The sequence below is a fragment of the Varanus komodoensis genome, unplaced genomic scaffold (assembly GCF_004798865.1).
Source record: "Varanus komodoensis strain SLA01 unplaced genomic scaffold, ASM479886v1 scaffold57, whole genome shotgun sequence".
NCBI lineage: Eukaryota > Metazoa > Chordata > Lepidosauria > Squamata > Varanidae > Varanus > Varanus komodoensis.
Genome location: NW_025336182.1, coordinates 95,574 through 114,317, shown reverse-complemented (window position 1 = coordinate 114,317; position 18,744 = coordinate 95,574). Strand labels below are relative to the sequence as shown.

General features: G+C 46.8%; 1 protein-coding gene across 2 annotated transcripts in view; it reads left to right on the top strand.

Moving 5' to 3' along the window:
- PC (pyruvate carboxylase) overlaps nt 1–18,744 on the top strand; it is a 265,823-nt gene that overhangs the window by 157,021 nt on the left and 90,058 nt on the right. For both annotated transcript variants that reach the window (XM_044449338.1, XM_044449337.1), the window contains exon 10: nt 6,058–6,240. In XM_044449338.1, coding sequence (XP_044305273.1) covers nt 6,058–6,240 — 183 coding nt within the window. The remainder of the gene's footprint in view (nt 1–6,057; nt 6,241–18,744) is intronic.

The following is an 18,744-nucleotide window of genomic DNA, read 5'->3' as shown; positions in this document are numbered from 1 at the left end:
CGGAAGGCAGGACTGAACAGGTGCTCTGCTTGGCAGAACGAAGCTCATTCCACAAGCGGAGGGTGGGGCACATCAGTCCTCCTCTGCAGAACATCAGGGTGGCAACAAGTCGCCTGTGAGCCTTGAACAATCCCATGTGGCAGCCTGCTTGGCCCACCTCATCACCCACGCTTTTTGAAAATGTTGAAATGGAAGAAGGAAAATGCATTTAAAATGACAGGAGGACAACTCAGGGTGGTGCACATTCCCTTTACATGGCCTTGTTGATGCTACCCCCCCTATCCATGCTGCACTGCTCTCCACGCCTCAGGCTCTTTCAAGTGTTGGCCTGTGCCAGTGGGTAGCTTCGGGGCTCCTCCTGCTGGCCAAGCACCAGAATAACAGCCCTAGTAGTTGCAGGGTTTGTTCCACACTCCCAAGTACCATCCGGGAGCCCTGGGGGAAGAGCTGTTGAAGAAGTGGCTCCTCCTCCTAGAAGTTGTTGCAGCGATATTGTTCCTGAGCGAAGTTTTTGCCATGTTTGCTGCTTGCTCTTGCATTTTGCTCCTGGGCCCTGTTCCTGATCCTTCACACTGTCTCCCCGACTCGACTTCTGGGTTTGGTTTGACTCCTCCCTTGTTTTCTGGACTGTGCTACAACAGACTCCTGGTTTGACTTTGGCCTGTTTGATTCTGCAATTTGGATTTGTGACTTGGACTGGGGGTTGGATTCTGGCTTTGACCACCTTGCCTTGTTTCCTGGGTCCTGGTGCATTACCTGCTACCCTGCTGCCCTTGCCCTGGACCCTTACTGTTGGGAGCTGCCTCCCAGCACCCCTTCCTGCAGGCCACCACAGCTCTTCCTGTCTCCAGGTGAGTATGCAGAGCCCACTCCCCCCCCCCCCCAACGCATCCTTGTCTTTGGCCCTGCTGAGCCTTTGCATCACACGTGCTTCCTCTGGTTCCGCCCTGCTGATTCCCCCTTGCTCTTTGTTGAAGTTTCAGTTGTGAGCCTTTGGGACAGGAATGTGGCCCCTTCTCTATACATTTATTTACTTAAAACTTTTATATGCTGTCCCTTATGCATGGCATCTCAGGACAGCTTACAATCATTAAAATCAAAATACATAGAACAATCCATACCAGTAAACATAAATTAAATAAAAAGCGACTGTTAAAACATTAAAATACTAATTTTTAAAATAACGATTGAATAAGGATTTAACCTGGTGCTGAAAAGAGTATAAGCTTGGTTCCAGGCGAACCTTTCCAGGGAGTGCATTCCACAGTCTGGCCACCACCACAGAGAAGGCCCTACTCCGAGTATATGTCCTTTTTACCTCCTTCAGGAAGGGTTCTCGGAGCAGGGCCTCTCCCACAGATCTTAAGGGGCGTGAGGGCGTATAAGGAAGCAGACATTCCTTCAGGTATCCTGGTCCCAAGCCATTCAGGGCCTTGTAGGTCAAAACCAGCACCTTGAATTGGATCCAGACTTCAACTGGAAGCCAGTGGAGCTGGTAGAGTACCCCGTCATGTGAGAATAACAACTGGTCCCCGTCAGCAACCTGGCCTCTCTATTCTGAACCAGCTGATGTATCTGGACCATTTTCAAGGGCGGCCCCACGTAGAGTGCGTTACAGTAAATCATCTGGTTTTTAATGTATATTCTCATTGTTGTTACTATAGATTATTATTTTGGTGATGTCTAGTATTATCATTTATATTTTAATTCTTGCTTGATATTTATTGAAATCTATTTATTTATTTAACTGGACACTGAGCTCACCTGATATTCCAGGAACAAAACAAAACTTTGATGAGTATTGTTGATGTCTCATCTGACACCAAATTCATTTATATTATGTAATGTTTTTATATGGTCTTTTTTCTTGCCATCCTTTTCAGAGAGTCCATGGCTGATCAAATGGCATAGAAAATCTTTTAATACTAAATAAATAAATATAAATAACCATGTCCTCTCAGCCATTTCAGACAGCATTGTGAGGAGGGGGTGCAAGACAGGCAGAGGGGAAGGGGCTCCTAGGCAGGCTCTTTTGGCCAACTACAGAGGGCTTTCCATTATGTCCATTATGTCTGCTCTGTTCTGCTGCCATGGATGCAGCTGGTGGCCTTATGCAAGCTCTGCTCTCTAAGCCTCAGTCAATCTGTAATCAGGGTATAATAATGCTGGCCTACTTTGCATGGTTGTTGGAGAGATTTCTTGGGAAATTGGATGAGGAACACTTTCAACACTCAAATGCTCTGCAGTTGAACTGAATTCATAGTGTGTTTGCTTGGCCCTTAGACCATCTCTACAGGCATCGTCCATCTTTGTCAAGGGACCTGTCTTGTTTCCCAGCTGCTGATCACTTTGGTTTGAACCACTGGTGATACGCTGTGGGCTAGTGCCTTTGGAGGGTGCAGATGGTACTGCACCTTTGCTGAGGTTGTTCATACTGGCTCCAGGAAGGTCAAAGGGGCCAGTGTGGTACATAGTTCAGAGTGTGGGGTGGGACTCAGGTGTTCATGATTCTAGTCTTAGTTCAGCCATGGAGCCAGCTAGGTGACTTTGGACCAATTCCAGGCCCTCAGCCCAGCATGCCTCAAGGTTGATGTTGTAGGGATAAGACTGAAAGCAGCAGAAGGAGAATGATGTGGGCCACTCTGAGTTCTTTAAAAAAAGAGGTGGGGGTATAGATCAGATAAATGTTCTGCTGAGGAGAGAACGTTGCACTGCAGTTCACACACGTCTTCAGGGGCAGGGAGAAGCAGGTGAAGAGGAAGGACACTGACCTGTTCATCTGAGTAAGCTACTGTGCTTGACCTCTAGAGCTTCCTCTGAGTGCTGCCTCCGAGGGAAGTTCAACTGGACAGCAACGAGGAGGAGGCCTCCTGGCTTGGCGTCAGCACTCCTGCCAGGCCCCCCATGCCAGGACACTTCCCTGCTCTAGAGAGTACAGAGGGAGATGTGAGCTATTTTAACAGGGCTGATGGCAGTAACTTGTCTTAGTTGTTTAAGTTGCTTGAGTCTGGCTTTTTAAATTTCTCTATGGGGCATGTCATGAGCAGAGCTGGTTGGAACTGGGGTCAGGCTCGATGGCCCAAGAGGCTCCTATGTTTCTATGCTGAAATCAATTTCTACACCCCATCATATAATAATAATAATAATAATAATAATAATAATAATAATAATAATATCTGCACTACTTATTCAAACTCTTAGTGATCAACACACCTACATATCAACTGTTAGAATAGCCATCCCTAAGCATGTCACCATGGCAGATTGTTCCTTTGGAGGTGTATTTTAAAAAAATTACTTCTGATTTTCTGAAATTGACTCCAATCCCAGCCATTTTCTGAAATTTTAAGAAGTTCTTATTTGAAACTCAGGTTGAGTGGTAGTAATTGCCATGTCGTGTAAGACCTCCTTCATCCATGATTTAACTGTGAATGAGGCAGCTGGTCTGACATGTGTAACTGAGACCTGGGTGGGTGAAGGTGGTCTGTAGGAATTCATAGAATCATGGAATCATAGAATGGATTGGAAGTGGCCAAGAAGGCCATCAGGTCCACCCACACCCCCCGCTGCTGGTGCAGGACACCAATGGCACCCCCCCACTCCGAAGGCTGCCCAGTTTTCTTTCTGAATGCCTCCAGTGTGGGAGAGCCCCCCACCTATCCAGGCACCTGCTTCCACTGCTGTATCACTCTGACAGTGAGGAAGCTTTTTGTGATGTCCAGCCTGAGTCTGGGTTGTTGCAGCTTGAATCTCTCAGCCATGTCCAGGAATCGTTCACCCTCCCTTATCCCCCAAAGGGAGGTGAGGGCACCCTCCTGACCCCTCACCTTCTCCTGTAGGAGGGACACCTGCTTGCATGGACTGCAAATGTATCCTTGCTGTTCCTGAGAGACATAGAACAGTCAATTAAAAAAAATAAAAATAAATGACCTAGAGGAAGAGAGTCCCCAGGCAACCCAGGACACAGCTACGGGACGCAGGCAAGGGACGACGCCCCTGTCATGTTGCCCTTAACGCGACACTGTTGGCACTGCCAACAGCTGAGTGCAGCCTAATAAGCCTCAGAGGCCATTAGCCCCACCTCCTCTGCTTCCTCCTGCTCTGACCTCTCTAGCCCCACCTTCCTTCCCCTCCACTGCTCCTGCCCCTCCCCAGTCCTCTGCCCAGGCTCCTATCTTTCATCCACCAGTTTCCTGGCCACTCTCAGCACACACTCCCAGCCTCTGCTGCTCTGGCCAAGATCCAAAAAGTTGGATGTACATAGAAAAAGATGATTATGGATCAGTTAGCAGCAGTAAAAACTTACCTCACTTACTGTTTTTGTTTAAAACTTGGCCACTTAGAACTTTGCCAGGGCACAGTCATTGTTATGGCAGAGTCAACCTAATATGTTCCTATTTGATGGTAAACTATGACTGAAGAAAAACTTGTTATATTTTTGGGAGGATAAGGTATTTCTAATCTCTTTATTATGAGGACCGTGAATTTTAGTATTTGATTTCTTTTGTCTCAGGAGATCATAGAATAGTGGTTGGAAAGGGTCATGAAGGTCCAACCCCCTGCTGTTGCAGGACACCAATTTGCACCATCTCATACAGATGGCTGCCCAGTTTCTTTCTGAATGCCTTCAGTGTGGGAGAGCCCCCCGCCTCTCCAGGCAGCTGGTTCCACTGCCGTATTGCTCTGACAGTGAGGAAGCTTTTCCTGATGTCCAGCCTGAGTCTGGTTTGTCTCAACCATCTGGTTTGTTTCAACATGGATTACACCATATCCTACACTCTGGCATCAGCAAGAAGAGATCTTGGCCCTCCTCTTTGTGACAGCCTTTGAGGTCCTTAGAGAGGGATATCATGTCCCACCTCAGTCTTCTCTTCTCAAGACTGATCATGCTCAGTTCTCTCAGTCTCTCCTCACAGGGCAGTGCTTCCAAACCCTGGATCATATTTGTCACCCTCCGCTGGACCCTTTCTAATTTACCTGCATCTTTCTTAAATCTTGGTGCCCAGAACTGGACACGGTATTCCAGGTGAGGTCTGACTAGTGAGGAGTATAGGGGAACTACTACTACTCATGATTTGGAAGTAATACTTCTGTTAACGCATACCAAAATAGCATTTGCCCTTTTGGCAGGTGCATCGCATTGTTGGCTCATGTTTAGCCTATTGTCCACAATTACTCCAAGATCTTTTTCTTGTTCAGTTCTGCTAAGCCACGTATTCCCCATCTTGTATCAATGCCTTTGGTTTCTTTTTCCTAGGTGGAGGTCTTGCCACTTCTCCTTATTGAACTTGATTCTGTTTTCAGCCCAGTGCTCAAGTTTATCAAGATCACTCAGGATCTTCATTCTCTCTTCTAGGGTGTTTGCTATTCCACCCAGTTTTGTATCATCTGCAAATCTGTGTATCTTTCCTTGTACTTCCTCATCTAAATCATTAATAAAGTTGTTGAAGAGCACTGGGCCCAGGACTGAACCCTGTGTCACTCCACTAGTTACCTCCATCCAATCTGAGCAGGTACCATTGATATTCTTCACAGCTCAGATCTTTCTCCTAATTGATTTAAATTGCCCCCAAATTGATGTTTTATGGGTAGTATCTGAATACATTAAAAACACGACCTGCAAGCAACCCCTGGGAGGATGACTCCAGAGCATGGCTTCAACCTGCTTGCCTGCTTCCCAGCTAGCTGGCTGCTTCAGCAGTAGTGGAACAGAGGGAGGGGAGGCCTTCTCATCGATGCCCCCCAGGTGTTCTTTCTTGGTACATTGCTGTGACTGCTATAAACTGGGCTGCAGAAACCACAATGTAACATAGACTTTTCCTTGGAGATAGGACTTGACTTTTTTGGCCCAGAATGAAACCAAAGCCAGGGAGCAACTTCCATGCCCATAATGCTTGCCTCATATTTAAGGTGAACATCACAGCCTTGACATTCTGTAACAAGCATTTAAAAATCAGAATAAGCCCAGTAACAGCCAGCTCTGTCAGAAATGTCAGTAATTCATCCAATACTCTGTAGTGCTTACTAGCAAAATTACTGACCTCTTCTCCTTTCTAGGTGTTCCGGAGTGGTGAAGGCATGGGGATCCGCCTGGACAGCGCCTCTGCCTTCCAGGGGGCAGTCATTTCCCCACATTATGACTCCCTCCTGGTGAAAGTCATCGCTCATGGCAAAGATCACCCCACTGCAGCCTCCAAGATGAGCCGAGCCCTGGCTGAATTCCGAATCCGTGGCGTCAAGGTAGGAAGGGGCTCAGAGGCTTCTGTGGGGAAAGCTGGTTGTCAAGGTCACATCTCACATCCCAGGGAACATGCAGGGTGACTCTTTTACAGGGGAGGAAAATGGTTCTGATCCTGACATGTGCAATAAGAAAGGAAGCCATTATGTTGCTTATGTGGCTGCAGATTTCTCCAGAGTCTTGGGACTTTAAAAATTAGCCCCAGGAGAGACTTGCAGCTTCCTCTCTGTTTCAGGCCTGGAGGTCCTTTCAAAGTACTTGCCACACAAAAATACTGCTATAAAGCCTTACTCTCTTGCATGCAAGAGGTTAACATCATTTAGAACAATGTGAGTGGATTACACTCTTTATGCAGTGGGTTACTACTCTTGATCAACTTGGCCATGCCTTCTTTATCCTGCAGTTACACTACAAATGTGACTTACTTCTTTTGCTTAGTTTGGGTGACAATGAATATTTATCTCATTTTGGCGCACAAGGAATATAGACATGGTTGCTTTGGAAAACAAGGAGCTTGGCATTACTTGACATGCATCTTGAGGTTATCAAAAACTTCAAGATGCTGTCCTTAACAGTGACCCCATTCTTTAACATTTTCTCTGTTGAAAGTCAAACCCTCTTTCTGACCGTTTCCATGACTCCAGCAATCTTATTCCAGGAGGTCGAAGTTGGGGATGAGTGTGAATCCCGGGGCCTCGTCTGCTGTGTGAGAGGCTGTTGCAGCAGCGAGTCTGGCCCGTCTCCTTTGTCAGCTGAGACAGAGACACACATGCAGTGCTGTGGATGGCTGGAGGTCTGAGGCCAGCGAGGAGGCCTGTGTGGCTTGAAGGGCAGGGCCCAGCCTGGAGCTCACTGGCCCCTCCTGCTTCTCAGCTTGTTCCTCTGGTCTGCTTGTGTGGAAGAGCAACAGTGAGCACCACTCTGGAGCATGAAACACCAGGCCAGGGGCTCCTTCTGCATGTAAGCTGCCTGCTAGGTGCAGCAAGGAACATGCCTGGACTCTGCTGCTCCAGTCTCTGCTTTGTCCTGGGGCAGAGAGATTCATGGGGAAATGCCTGGGGAAGCCTTAGAAGCTACTTTGGGGTGAGACATGCTGAACTGAGCTTCCCTAGGTATGGGCTAAGGAAGCTTCAGTGCCCATGCTGTTCAGGCACCTTGCAGCTGGGCCTCTTGGGAGCCATGGTCTGGCAGCTGGTTGAACATGACAACTGAACAGCTTGGGCTAAGCAGAAGCCACCCTCTGGCCCACTGCCTTTGGATTTTGAATCCACCAGCCCTTGCCCTTCCTGAATGTACTCTCAGTCTTTCCATCCACAATGTGAGGACAGCAACATGGCAGGGGTGTTAACCAGGATTGAGGATTGAGGTTGAGGATTGCAATCCGATTGTGAATGTAAAGTGAGCTACACAAATGCCTTGCTCCTTTTTTGCATGTTTCCAGATGCTTTTCCCATCATCTTTCTCACCTACGAAGCACTGCCAAATCATCCACCTTGCTTTCAGCTCTGGGGAAAAACATTCCGGAGAAAGGTTCTGCCAGCAGCAAAGCTTGCTTCAAAATGCATGGGGAGACATGGCACATCTCTGAGAACTCCCCAGCCCCTGCTAATCCATCCGGGGTGCCATGTCTGGAGCTGCCAAGAACAGAAACAGAAGATGTGTGTCCAGCATGGCTGCTCAGGCTGTGCTGAACCCACAGGGCTGCAAACTGTGGCCCAGTGGCAGAATGCACAGCACAGCCTGCTGCTGCCCCCCACCCCCAGCCATGTGGCAAGGTGTCTGTTCTGCAGGCAGCAGGCTCTGAGCCCCTGCCCAATAGCATCTCCAGTGGAAGGAGACACAGGCAGGAGGGTTGGGAAGCAGCCCAACGACAAGTTAGAGCAGATGGCTCTGGATGAAGCAAACTCCCACAGGGCACTTGCTGAGAAGGGGCACCAGCAACATTGCCCCCATCCCAGACGGACCCCTGGGACACAGGCATATTCCTTGGCTTCTTGTGAGAGTGCTGAGCACTCCTGAGCAAGGTGCATCTTGGGCTAGCTCTGACAGCTCCTTCACTCCTTGCGCTGCCTAGTAGCCTCTGCTGCTTCTCTGCTTGGCTGTCGGAGGCTTAGAGGGAGGAGACAAGGGAGATGTTCCACCAAACTTCGCCATGCTCCTCAACTCTGGCCAGGGAGCATTATGGGAAGAGAGTGAAATGGGGGTGACATGACAGAGAAAGCTCCCCTGGTGTCAGCTGCAAGCTCTTCACCATTTGAGGAGAAAGCATTTGAGGATGAACTCTTCTGTGGGCCAAAGAAAGAGGAAAGGGAGGCCAGACTCCTTTGCTTGGCGGCCGTGGAGGGCCATGATCCAAGAGCCAGATGGGGCACCTCTGCCTCAGTTCTCTCTTCTCATCTGTGCAGGTATAACCCATTACTGAGGTGGACTATGATTAGGGGTGGGGGAAGTTCACACTGGACAAAGAGTGTGTGAGGGCTGCAGTGCTGAAGGAGGACCTTCTAACCTTCACTTAAGACAATCTCTGCCCGCTATAGATTCATACAACAGTAAAGTTGGAAGGAGCCAAGAAGGCCATCAGGTCTGACCCCTGCTTGGCACAGGATTCCAAATTAAACCATATCTCTCATGTGGGTGCCCAGATGCCTACATCCTCCTTAGGGAATTGGTTCCATTGCCATACTGCTCTTACACTCGGGAAAAACTTCCTGCTATCTAGCTAGAATCTGGCTTCTTGTAACGTGTGCCCATTATTCCAGGTCCTGCACTGTGGGATGATTGAAATGAAATTTTGTCCTTCTTTCAGATAGCACTTAAAGAGTGCCATCATCTCTCTCCTCAGTCTTCTCTTCTCCAGGCTAAGCATGCCCAGTTCTTTCCATCTAATTTCATAGGGCTTTGTTTCCACTCCCCGGATCATCCTTCCACTCCTCTAAACACATCTTTCGCAAAATGTGGTGCCCAGAACTGGACACAGGACTCCAAATGAGGCCTAACCAGTGCCAAGTAAAGAGGACCATTTTCCTGTCAATCTTGAGCTTCTGTCCTGTTTCTTCAATTTGTACTTCCCCTTCATCAAGGAAGGTCATAGATTTTTTGCGAGAAGACTGAGCCAAAGCAGGAATTGTACACTTCTGCCTTTTCTTTGTTGTCATTTTGCCATCCACTTTGAGTAGCTGAACCTCCATTTCTTTCCTCTCTCTTTTCTGAAGGCTTTTTTTGTTGCTTTTAGCATCAATTACTAGCCTCAGTTCATTCCTAGCTTTAGCCTTCCTGTTGCCATCCCTACAAGTCCACAATACCTGCCTGTATTCTTCCTTTCCGCTTCTTATACATATCATTTTTGTTTGTTTGCTTGTTTGTTTGTTTTCAGATCTTCTCTAAGCTTTTTGTGAAGCCACATGGATTTCTTCTGTGGTCTTTTCCTCTTCTGTGTAGTTCTACCTTTAGGATTTCATTTTTTGAAAAAATCCTACCTGTCTTAGATTCCTTTTCTCATTAGAGTCACTTGCCATGGGTCTTATTTATCACTGTTCTGTGTTTTGTGAAATTGTCTGTCCAGGGTACATGCTTGGCTACATTTGGCTTTTGTTTCCTTTAGAATCAAGAATTCAAGAATAGCATGGTCACGTTCCCCCAGAGTTCCTGTAGTGGAACTTTGTGCACTAGGTCTTCCCTGTTGGTTAGTATCAAGTCAAGAATGGCTGATCCTCTAGTTCCTAATTTTCTGTAGGAGGAAATTATTTGCAACATGTTAGGAATATCTCGGATGGCCTGTGTTTGGCAGAATTTGTTTACCAACAGATATTGGGGAAATTGAAGTCCTCCATAATGAATTTCTTTTCAGAAGTTTCATCATTGTCTTCTCCTTGACTGGGTGGCCATGAACCACTGTGCTTCTTTATGCCTTTCTCCATTTATATAAATCTAGATGCACTCAATGAGGCTACTAAGCTCATCCTTCTGTTCAGAGATAAGTATCTTTAGTATATAACGAGACTCAGCTTCTCTTTCTGTTACTTCTGTTCTTCTTGAACAGGCTATATCCTTCAACTGTTGAATTCCAGTCATAGGAGTCATCCCACCAAATTTCAATTATACCTCTAAGGTCATATTCCCCCTCCTGTTCATGCTGTATATTTCCCATACTCCAGGCATTAATATATAGACATTGAAGATCATGTGCTTTATACTCTAGCTTTTTTCTACATTTCTGAGACCATTATTGGGCATTGCTATTTATTTAAAATATTTCTATGCCGCCTCCATCACAACAAAGCCTCGGGGCGGCTCACAAAGAATACATAAAACATACAAAAATAATAATAATATAACAATTAAAAGAAGAAGAAAAAACCATTGTTAGAGTTGCTCTCTTTGCTGCAGTGCAGTGCGTATGTTGTTACGCCCAGGTATACTTCTCTCTTCCCTGTAGGATTCAGTTTGAAGCCCTCCTGATAGGAACTCTTCATGCTGTGGCCAAACACATCCTTTCCAGTCCTTGTAAGGTACAACTCATCCCTTACCAGCAGTCCATCTTCAAGGAAACAGCCTGTAGACCTAGAATCCGAATTTCTCACACTGGTAACATCTTCGTATCCAAGCATTCACTTGGAGTATTTTTCTTTCCCTGTCTATTCCTCTTCGAAGAACTGGAAGAATAGAAGCGAAACATATCTGGGCACTGAAGTTTTTGGCTTTCCTCTATACATCTTCAGACATGATTCTCTCAAAGCTTCACTTGCCAATGCCATTTGTTCCTGCATGTGTAAGACAGAAGGGATGCATCTCAGTGGGCTTTATGAGCCTTGGCAGTCCTTCACTAATCTGACTTCCATGGAGAAAGTAAACCTGACAAGTCCATGGGTCTTTGTGACATACATGTATTTTGATCCAACACATTGTAAAGTCTCCCACAACTAACAGTTCTATTCTTGTAGGCCTTGGTATCATTGCCACCACTTGACTGACCTCCAGCCTCTTGCTCAGTGTTGTATGGGAGGACTTATAGTTCTTCCAATACAGGCTGCCCTATCCAGTCTCATCCTTGAGTACCTGAAATCAGCCCCAGAGTTCCACTGCTTCTACTGGTACAAAGTGTCTTTTAGTTCTTTTCCTCTTTTGAGCTGTCTCCTCATTTTTCCTTGCCACGGGAGTCTCCTCTTCTGTCTCAGCTTGCTGTTGCTCTTCCATCTCCTGTGCTACACTTCACTGTTGCAGTTCTACTACTCTTTATCTTCGCCTAAAAACTCTTCATCTTCTCATATGACCTTGAGAGTGGACGCTTACTGCTCCAGTGCGCTCCCTTTTCCTTACAACAAAGCTACAAGCATTTGTTGCACGTGTTGGCCATGTTGACCTCAGGGAAGAAAAGAAACATTGCACAGACCTTGTAGGCTGACCACTGGGGATTCTTTTCAGTCCCGATGCTGTACTGCCTTTTCCATTCTACTTTGCTGGTCCTGTTGTAACAACCAGTGTGTTCACTTGTCTTCCCTGAAGGTCAACAACAGAGGCAACCCTTTGCCTCTGCCTTCATCTTCTTTTCTACTACATCTCCACATCCAAACTCCTCTCACCTTTCCCTGTTCTCTATTAGCTCTGCCTGTGTAGAGAGCTCCCAAATCATTTGGGGCAGCTTTCTCTTTTCTGCTCAGCTAGGAGTCATCGAACAAATGCATGGGTAGGAGAAAGTTTGCACATCTCAAAACTGTCTGTGCAAATCTGTGTGCATTATTTAAGGTGAAAATTTGCAGTGGAGCTCCTTCATGAAGACTTTTCTCTGCCCCCTACTTATGCCAATTTTAGTATTTGTGAGCCCTATGAATGCTCCCTGTTTGTGATTGACATTTGTAAGTTTATGCTATTTATGTGCCATCCTGTAGCAAAACATTCTTGGCCTCCACACCTTGATGTTAGCAAGAAAGAGAAAAAGAAATATGGGATGCTGCAGGTAGGAGCCTGCGCTGGGAGCAGCAAGGACAGGAGCAGTGGACTTGAGTATAGCTCCAAAGGACACACATAGAAGAGGATTTCCTCAGTTTTCTGTGGCAAAAGTGTGAGTCAAACTTGCTGTTCTCCCCTGGCAGCAGGTTGGGTGGGAAAGTGTTGTCTCCTTCTTCCAGGTTTGTGTGGGAAGCAGCTCTAAATTTCAGACTCACTCTCTCATTTGCCTGCACTTCCCACCTGAAAAGCTGGATTTAGCTATGGGCAGTGCACACCATGGCATTCCATGGCATACTGAGGCATTAAGTGAGTAGATATCGGGAGTTCTTGTATCCTGCTGGCTGCTGCAATGATGAGCAGCAGCAAAGCCTCTACACTGAGAATACCATCTCTTAGGAAGAAAGCTGGGCTGGATCCTTCCTCTTCAGCAAGCTTGTTTCCATTTTGGGTGGTGAGCATTTCATCATGAGAGGTCCAGCTGCAATCTGAAGCAGCTTGCTGCACACACAGAAGACCACAAGGCTGTCACCAGCAGCTCATGGAGTAGGGGCCTGGCCAGTCCTCTGCTGCTGGGGCTGCTTTCTCATGGCACTGCGGTGGCTGACTCATCTACTCCAGGATAGTGCTGTTGCAGTACAGTAGGTAAGGAGTCCCTCCCTGGCTGTGATGCTTCCAGTCCGTGTTGCAGACCTTCCATGTACCTGCAGTGCGGGTAGGGAGACGGCATCCAGGAGAAACAGAGGATGTAAAGGTGGGAAGAAGACTGAACCAAGAGAGAGAATCAAGGTTACCTCGCGTTGGCCCTGCTTGCTGCAGTTGGATGAGGACAGGGAATATGATGGGTGGACTCTGCAGAAGACTGGAGAATAGCAACAACAGGGAAAAGTATCAGGAATGGGTCGCATCTGACTCCAGGATGAGTTTTATGCAGTAACCAAGGATGATAACCTGTGCTGGGTAGTTGTGATCTCTAAAGCTGATGCATGCTGGCTCTTCTCCTTTTTTTGGCAGACAAATCACTTTGAGTACCTAAGACTTCTTCAATTTTCAGAACAACTTGCTGTGGTGTCTCAACTGGACAGGGTGATTTCACTGTGGTCTTTTTTGTGTTAAGCCTTGCCCAAGTACAGTGGTACCTCAGCTCACGAACGCCTCAGTTCATGACCAAATTGGATTGCGAACAAACATTTCATAAAAATTTTCACTTGGATCATGAACTCTGCATTGGGTGGCAACTACAATCGCAGCCATCTCCCCCTCGCCCCCAAGTGGGGAGATGGCCAAGATCGTGCTTGCCTTTCCTGCAGAAGTGCAACCGTGATCTTGGCCATCTCCCCCGTCCCACAGCACGATTGCACCCGTCTCCCCCATGAGCATGCCCACATTCATGCCAGTGCGCTGGGATGACAGGCATGTGCAGGGATGAGGGGTGTGCTGGCGGGGTAGGGAGATAGCCAGGCTAGTGCTTGGGGGGTGGGGGGAATGGCCACAATATTTGCTGTTCTTTGTCACTTTGCTTTACATTTTTCTGATTACAAAATAGTTATAGAACAGATTAACCTTATTTACATTGAACCTTATGGGGAAATTTAAACCTGGTTCACGACCAATTTGGGTCACAACCAGAGTCCTGGAACAGATTAAGTTTGTGAGTCAAGGTACCACTGTATGTACATTCAACAAGCATCCAACTAAGAAAACTCAATTGCATTTGCTATTCTCCCCCACTCCCTGCTCTACGCTGAAATTCGCTTCTCTTTAGCAATACCCTTTACTGCTCTGCAGCCCTTCTGGGGTTCTGACAGCTAACAACAGGGCTCAATGGAGAGAAGTGACAAGCACAAAAGGGTGGTAGGAGCCAAATGTTGCTGAAGGGAAGGACAGGTGTAATTGGTAGAACATAAAACAGCTGAAAAATGGCACAGCAAGCAACCAAGAGTGAAGAAATTGACAAGGACATTGATAGGGAGAACATTGGTCTGTTGGTCTAAATACCAGCAGTCTTGTGATGTTCCATTCTTGAGCCAGTGAGAGAGAGAGCTTGGACAACCCAGCTTCTAATCCCCGTGAAGCTTATCAGGTGACTTTGGGCCTGTCCTGGACTCACTGGATGGTTGTTGTAAGGCTAAAATGGAAAGAAGACCCTTGAGTTCCTTGCAACAACAATAATGTAGTAGTAGTAGCAGTAGTAGTAGTGGTGGTGAAGCCTTCACTTTTCCTGCCTTTCTTACAAGTTTATCATTTTCACTGCCCCACTGCTTGCAGTCTTTCCCTTTATACATTGTTTTTTGTTTTACTCAATTATCATGTAACTGTTCCCTGAGAGATCTCTCGGCCTCGGAGGCAATTTTGCATTGGTAAGTATTGTCAGTCACCACAGACATGCATCAAAACCTACCAGAAATCAGCACAAATTACTCAGGGACAGCACGTCTCTGAATAGCGAGGTGGCTGTTGCTGAGGGAAAATGTCCTCCATGGGCCTTCCGATGAGAAGAGGGCTGAGAGACAAGACAAGCGCCTCACTGGACAAATGCCATACCCTTCTTACAGCGTTCTTTGCAGGGTTAGTGGCACTCTGCGAGGCCCATGATGCTGGTTGCAAGAGTCAGTGTCACCATGCCTGAGGTTCACCTGCTGTGGGAGACAGAGGCCTCAGCAGAGGAGGTGGCGCTGTGTGGCACCCGTAGTGCGGACTGACTCCTAGGGGCATTGGCTGTATTGATCTGTGCAATCCTGACAAGGCTGCTATTTCCGTTCTAGAGCATGTCCAGTTTCCAGTTCAGCCTCTTCCTTGGCAGGCTGCTGAATATTCAGTATGTGCACCTCTGCTTCCCTTACTCCTTCCATGATATTGATTGCTTCAGAGTAGGGAAGAAAAAGTTGCTGTCCCTGCTCCCTCCTTCCAGTTAAATAAATGCTCTTGGGGAAGGTTTGGGGGTTGTGTAAGCAGCTTGTAAGGGCTGCCCAACATTCATCCATGGGATTAGGCTCAATGCAGATGCACCATTCCAGGTGGGAGATGACCTGTCTTATATATAAAGAACTGCAGGTTGTTAACAGCAACATTATACGTAACTTCAACAAAGGCAGACTGAATAACCGTCTTCAGTTGAGAGGGCTGTCCATATGTGATCTACTCAAGTACTGAACACATTCTTGGGTTTTCAATACATTGCATATAAGAGGTGAGTTTTTTATCTTTCCAGTTGTAGTCACTGGTTGTCCTTTGTAGTCCAGGTTGTGGAAAATCCATTTATGTTGACTAGGTGCTACCTTCCAAGAAATATGTTGATAATTTAAAAGAACAGGACCATCAGAAAATATCAAAGTGTGTTCCAATACAAAGTATATCCATGTTATAGATTCCACCCAAAAGGGTGCTGCTGGACATTGTTATAACTTATGTTTAAAAGCAGCATTAGCAGAATTAAACCTTTAGCAGTTGATCAACTTAGCCAAACCTTTCTTAACAAGGCATTGCAACATTCACTAAGTGTGGATCATAAGTTTTTGTTGAGTAATATGTAAACTAATTTCAGGTACCATTTATAAAGTAGGAATCTACTGCTTGGACAGAATAGGTAAAGTAAAGGTAAAGGTTTCCCCTTGACATTAAGTCCAGTCATGCCTGACTCTAGGGGGAGGTGCTCATCTCCGTTTCCTAGCCGAGGGAACCAGTGTTTGTCCGCAGACAGTCTCCCTGGCCATGATTAAATAGCAAAGTGCACAGAACGCTGTTACCTGCCCACCGAAGTGGTACCTTTTTATCTACTTGCATTTGCATGCTTTTGAACTGCAAGGTTGGCAGGAGCTGGGACAGAGCAACGAGAACTCACCCTGTTGTGCAGATTCGAACCGGCAACCTTTCGATCAACCAGCCCAGCAGCACAGTGGTTTAAACCACTGCGCCACCTGCAGTCCCTTTGGACAGAATAGGAAATTCTAATTTACTGTTCTATTCCTCCATTAGACCCAATGTATCATATTCACTGATAATAGATGTTTATAAATGTGGATCATGGGTGAGTATAACTGATCATCCTCAATAAGTGGCGAATGGGGTTCTGTGTAATCTGCCTAGGGAGCCCAGTGGCTAATAGGGCAGGCTAAAAATCTAACAAATAAATAAGAGTTTCCAGTAGCAGAAGTGACGGTGAAGCTGTAAAACTGCAGGGCCAAGCCCAGATTCTAGAAAATGCGCCATTTCTCAGCATTGTTGCTCAGATGACAAAACACAAATCAATACAAATCAGAAACTGGCAAGAACTCATCATTCTCACCCATTAATTGTTCTCATGTAAACATCAAATTGTACATCCAGATCTGCCAACAAGAACATTTTCTTGCCAATTTTAAAGTTTGGATTTTCCATACAAGAGTTGCTCAAACTGTAACTGATGCTATATTGTTAACCATATAGAAACATTAGAAACAGAGCGAGTCCGTAGGGGTCTCCCGGGCCATCTAGTCTGACCCCCAGCTCCAGCCAGCTCCACTCACGACATGCCCACCATGAGCATGTCCAGCCTATCTTTGAACACCCGCACCGATGTGGCCTCAACGACCTCCCGTGGAAGCCCATTCCACATCCTCGGGGTCCTAACTGTCAGGAAGTGCTTCCTGGTATCTAAATGGAACCTTGGCTCCCTGAGCTTTGCTCTGTTGGAGCGTGTCCTGCCTTCTTCTGCAGGGGAGAACAGGTCTCTACCTATCTCCGTGTGACATCCCCTCACATACCAGTATGTTGCCAACATACCCCCTCCAAGTCTCCTCTCCTCCAGGGTGAAGAGACCCAGTTCTTTCAGTCTTGCCTCATACGGCATCCCCTGCAAACTGGCCACCAACCTTGTGCCCCTACACTGCACTGACTCAAACCTGGCCATATCCTTCCTGTAATGAGGGGCCCAAAACTGCGCACAATACTCCAGTTGTGGGCGCACCACAGTCATATACAGTGGTAGTAATACCTCTCTCGATCTAGAAGCCACACTTCTGGCTATGCAACCAAGGGTGGCATTCGCCCTCCTGACCACCGCATCACACTGCTGACTCATGTTTAGCCTGCAGTCAACCAGTACCCCGAGGTCCCTTTCACAAGTGCTGCTCTCCAGCCACTTGTCCCCTAACCTGTACTTATGACACCCATTCCTATGCCCCAAGTGCAAGACCTTGCACTTATCCACACTGAACGCCATCCTGTTGTCTCCTGCCCACTTCCATAGTCTGTCCAGTTCCTTTTGGATCTGGAGTACCTGCTCCTCAGTTGTGGCCACTGCTTCAGTTTTAGTGTAGTCTGCGAATTTGATCTGCGGACTGTTCACCCCTTCTTCCATGTTGATGAAAAGATTAAAAAGGATCAGCCCCAGGACAGAGCCCTGGGGAACCCCACCTGTCACTGGCAGCCATCCCAATGTTAGAAACATAGAAACAGAGCTAGTTAGAAGGGGGCTTCCGGGCCATCTAGTCTGACCTCCGGCACCAGCCGGCTCTGCTCATGATATGCCCACCATGTGCATGTCCAGCCTATCCTTGAACACCCTCACCAGTGGGGCCTCAACCACCTCTCGTGGAAGCCCATTCCACACCCTCGGGGTCCTGACTGTCAGGAAGTGCTTCCTGGCATCCAAATGGAGCCTTGGTTCCCTGAGCTTTGCTCTGTTGGAGCACGTCCTGCCTTCTTCTGCAGGGGAGAACAGGTCTCTACCTATCTCCGTGTGACCTCCCCTCACATACCTGTATGTTGCCAACATATCTCCCCACTAATGATTCCCCACTAATGGTTACCCTCTGCTTTCAGTCAGTCAACCATGCCCTAATCCAACAGACAGTGCATTGGTCTATCCCAGGGGTTGGCAACCTTTAACACCTTTAAGAGCCATTTGGACCTGTTTTCCACACAACAGAAAACACCCGGAGCCGCAAAACCCTTTTGACATCTAAAATGAAGATAACACTGCATATATCATTTTTTTACCTTAATGCTATGTATATCTTCATTATGATTTAGCTGCAGCTCTTGTTCAGTCACTAAAAACTCTTATTTTTAATCTTACATTATAAACTAGAAGGACTCCTTTCATATATTTTGAATAGGAGAACTGCTTCCTGAAGAGTCAAAGTCATTGCTAAAGGGCTGCATGCATTAAACAGCAAACCCCATAGGTTTGTCAGCAGTAAAAGCAAATGAATCTACCCACAAATCATGAAACATTTGGTCTTCTTCAGAAACTTCTGTTTTCTTCAATTTATCCATGGTTGGTCTACCGAGGGGGGGCGGGGGGAGCTCAGTAAATCGGTGCAGGTCCGCAGCAGATTGGCGCCTGTGCCGGAGATATAGGTGTGTTTAGTGACTGATTAGCAGATAAACAGTCAAGTGCTGTGAATTGTGATAGGTCCCAAGTGCAGCTTTTAACATTCAGATGAAGGAGATTATATTGGGACAAAAAGGATCCTTTCAGCAGGGTTTTGTGTAACATGAGAGCCTGCAGGAAGCTTGTTTAGCAGAGGAATGTAGTGATTTACTTAACTAGCTAGCGCTGCTTTCTGAGCAGATCAGCA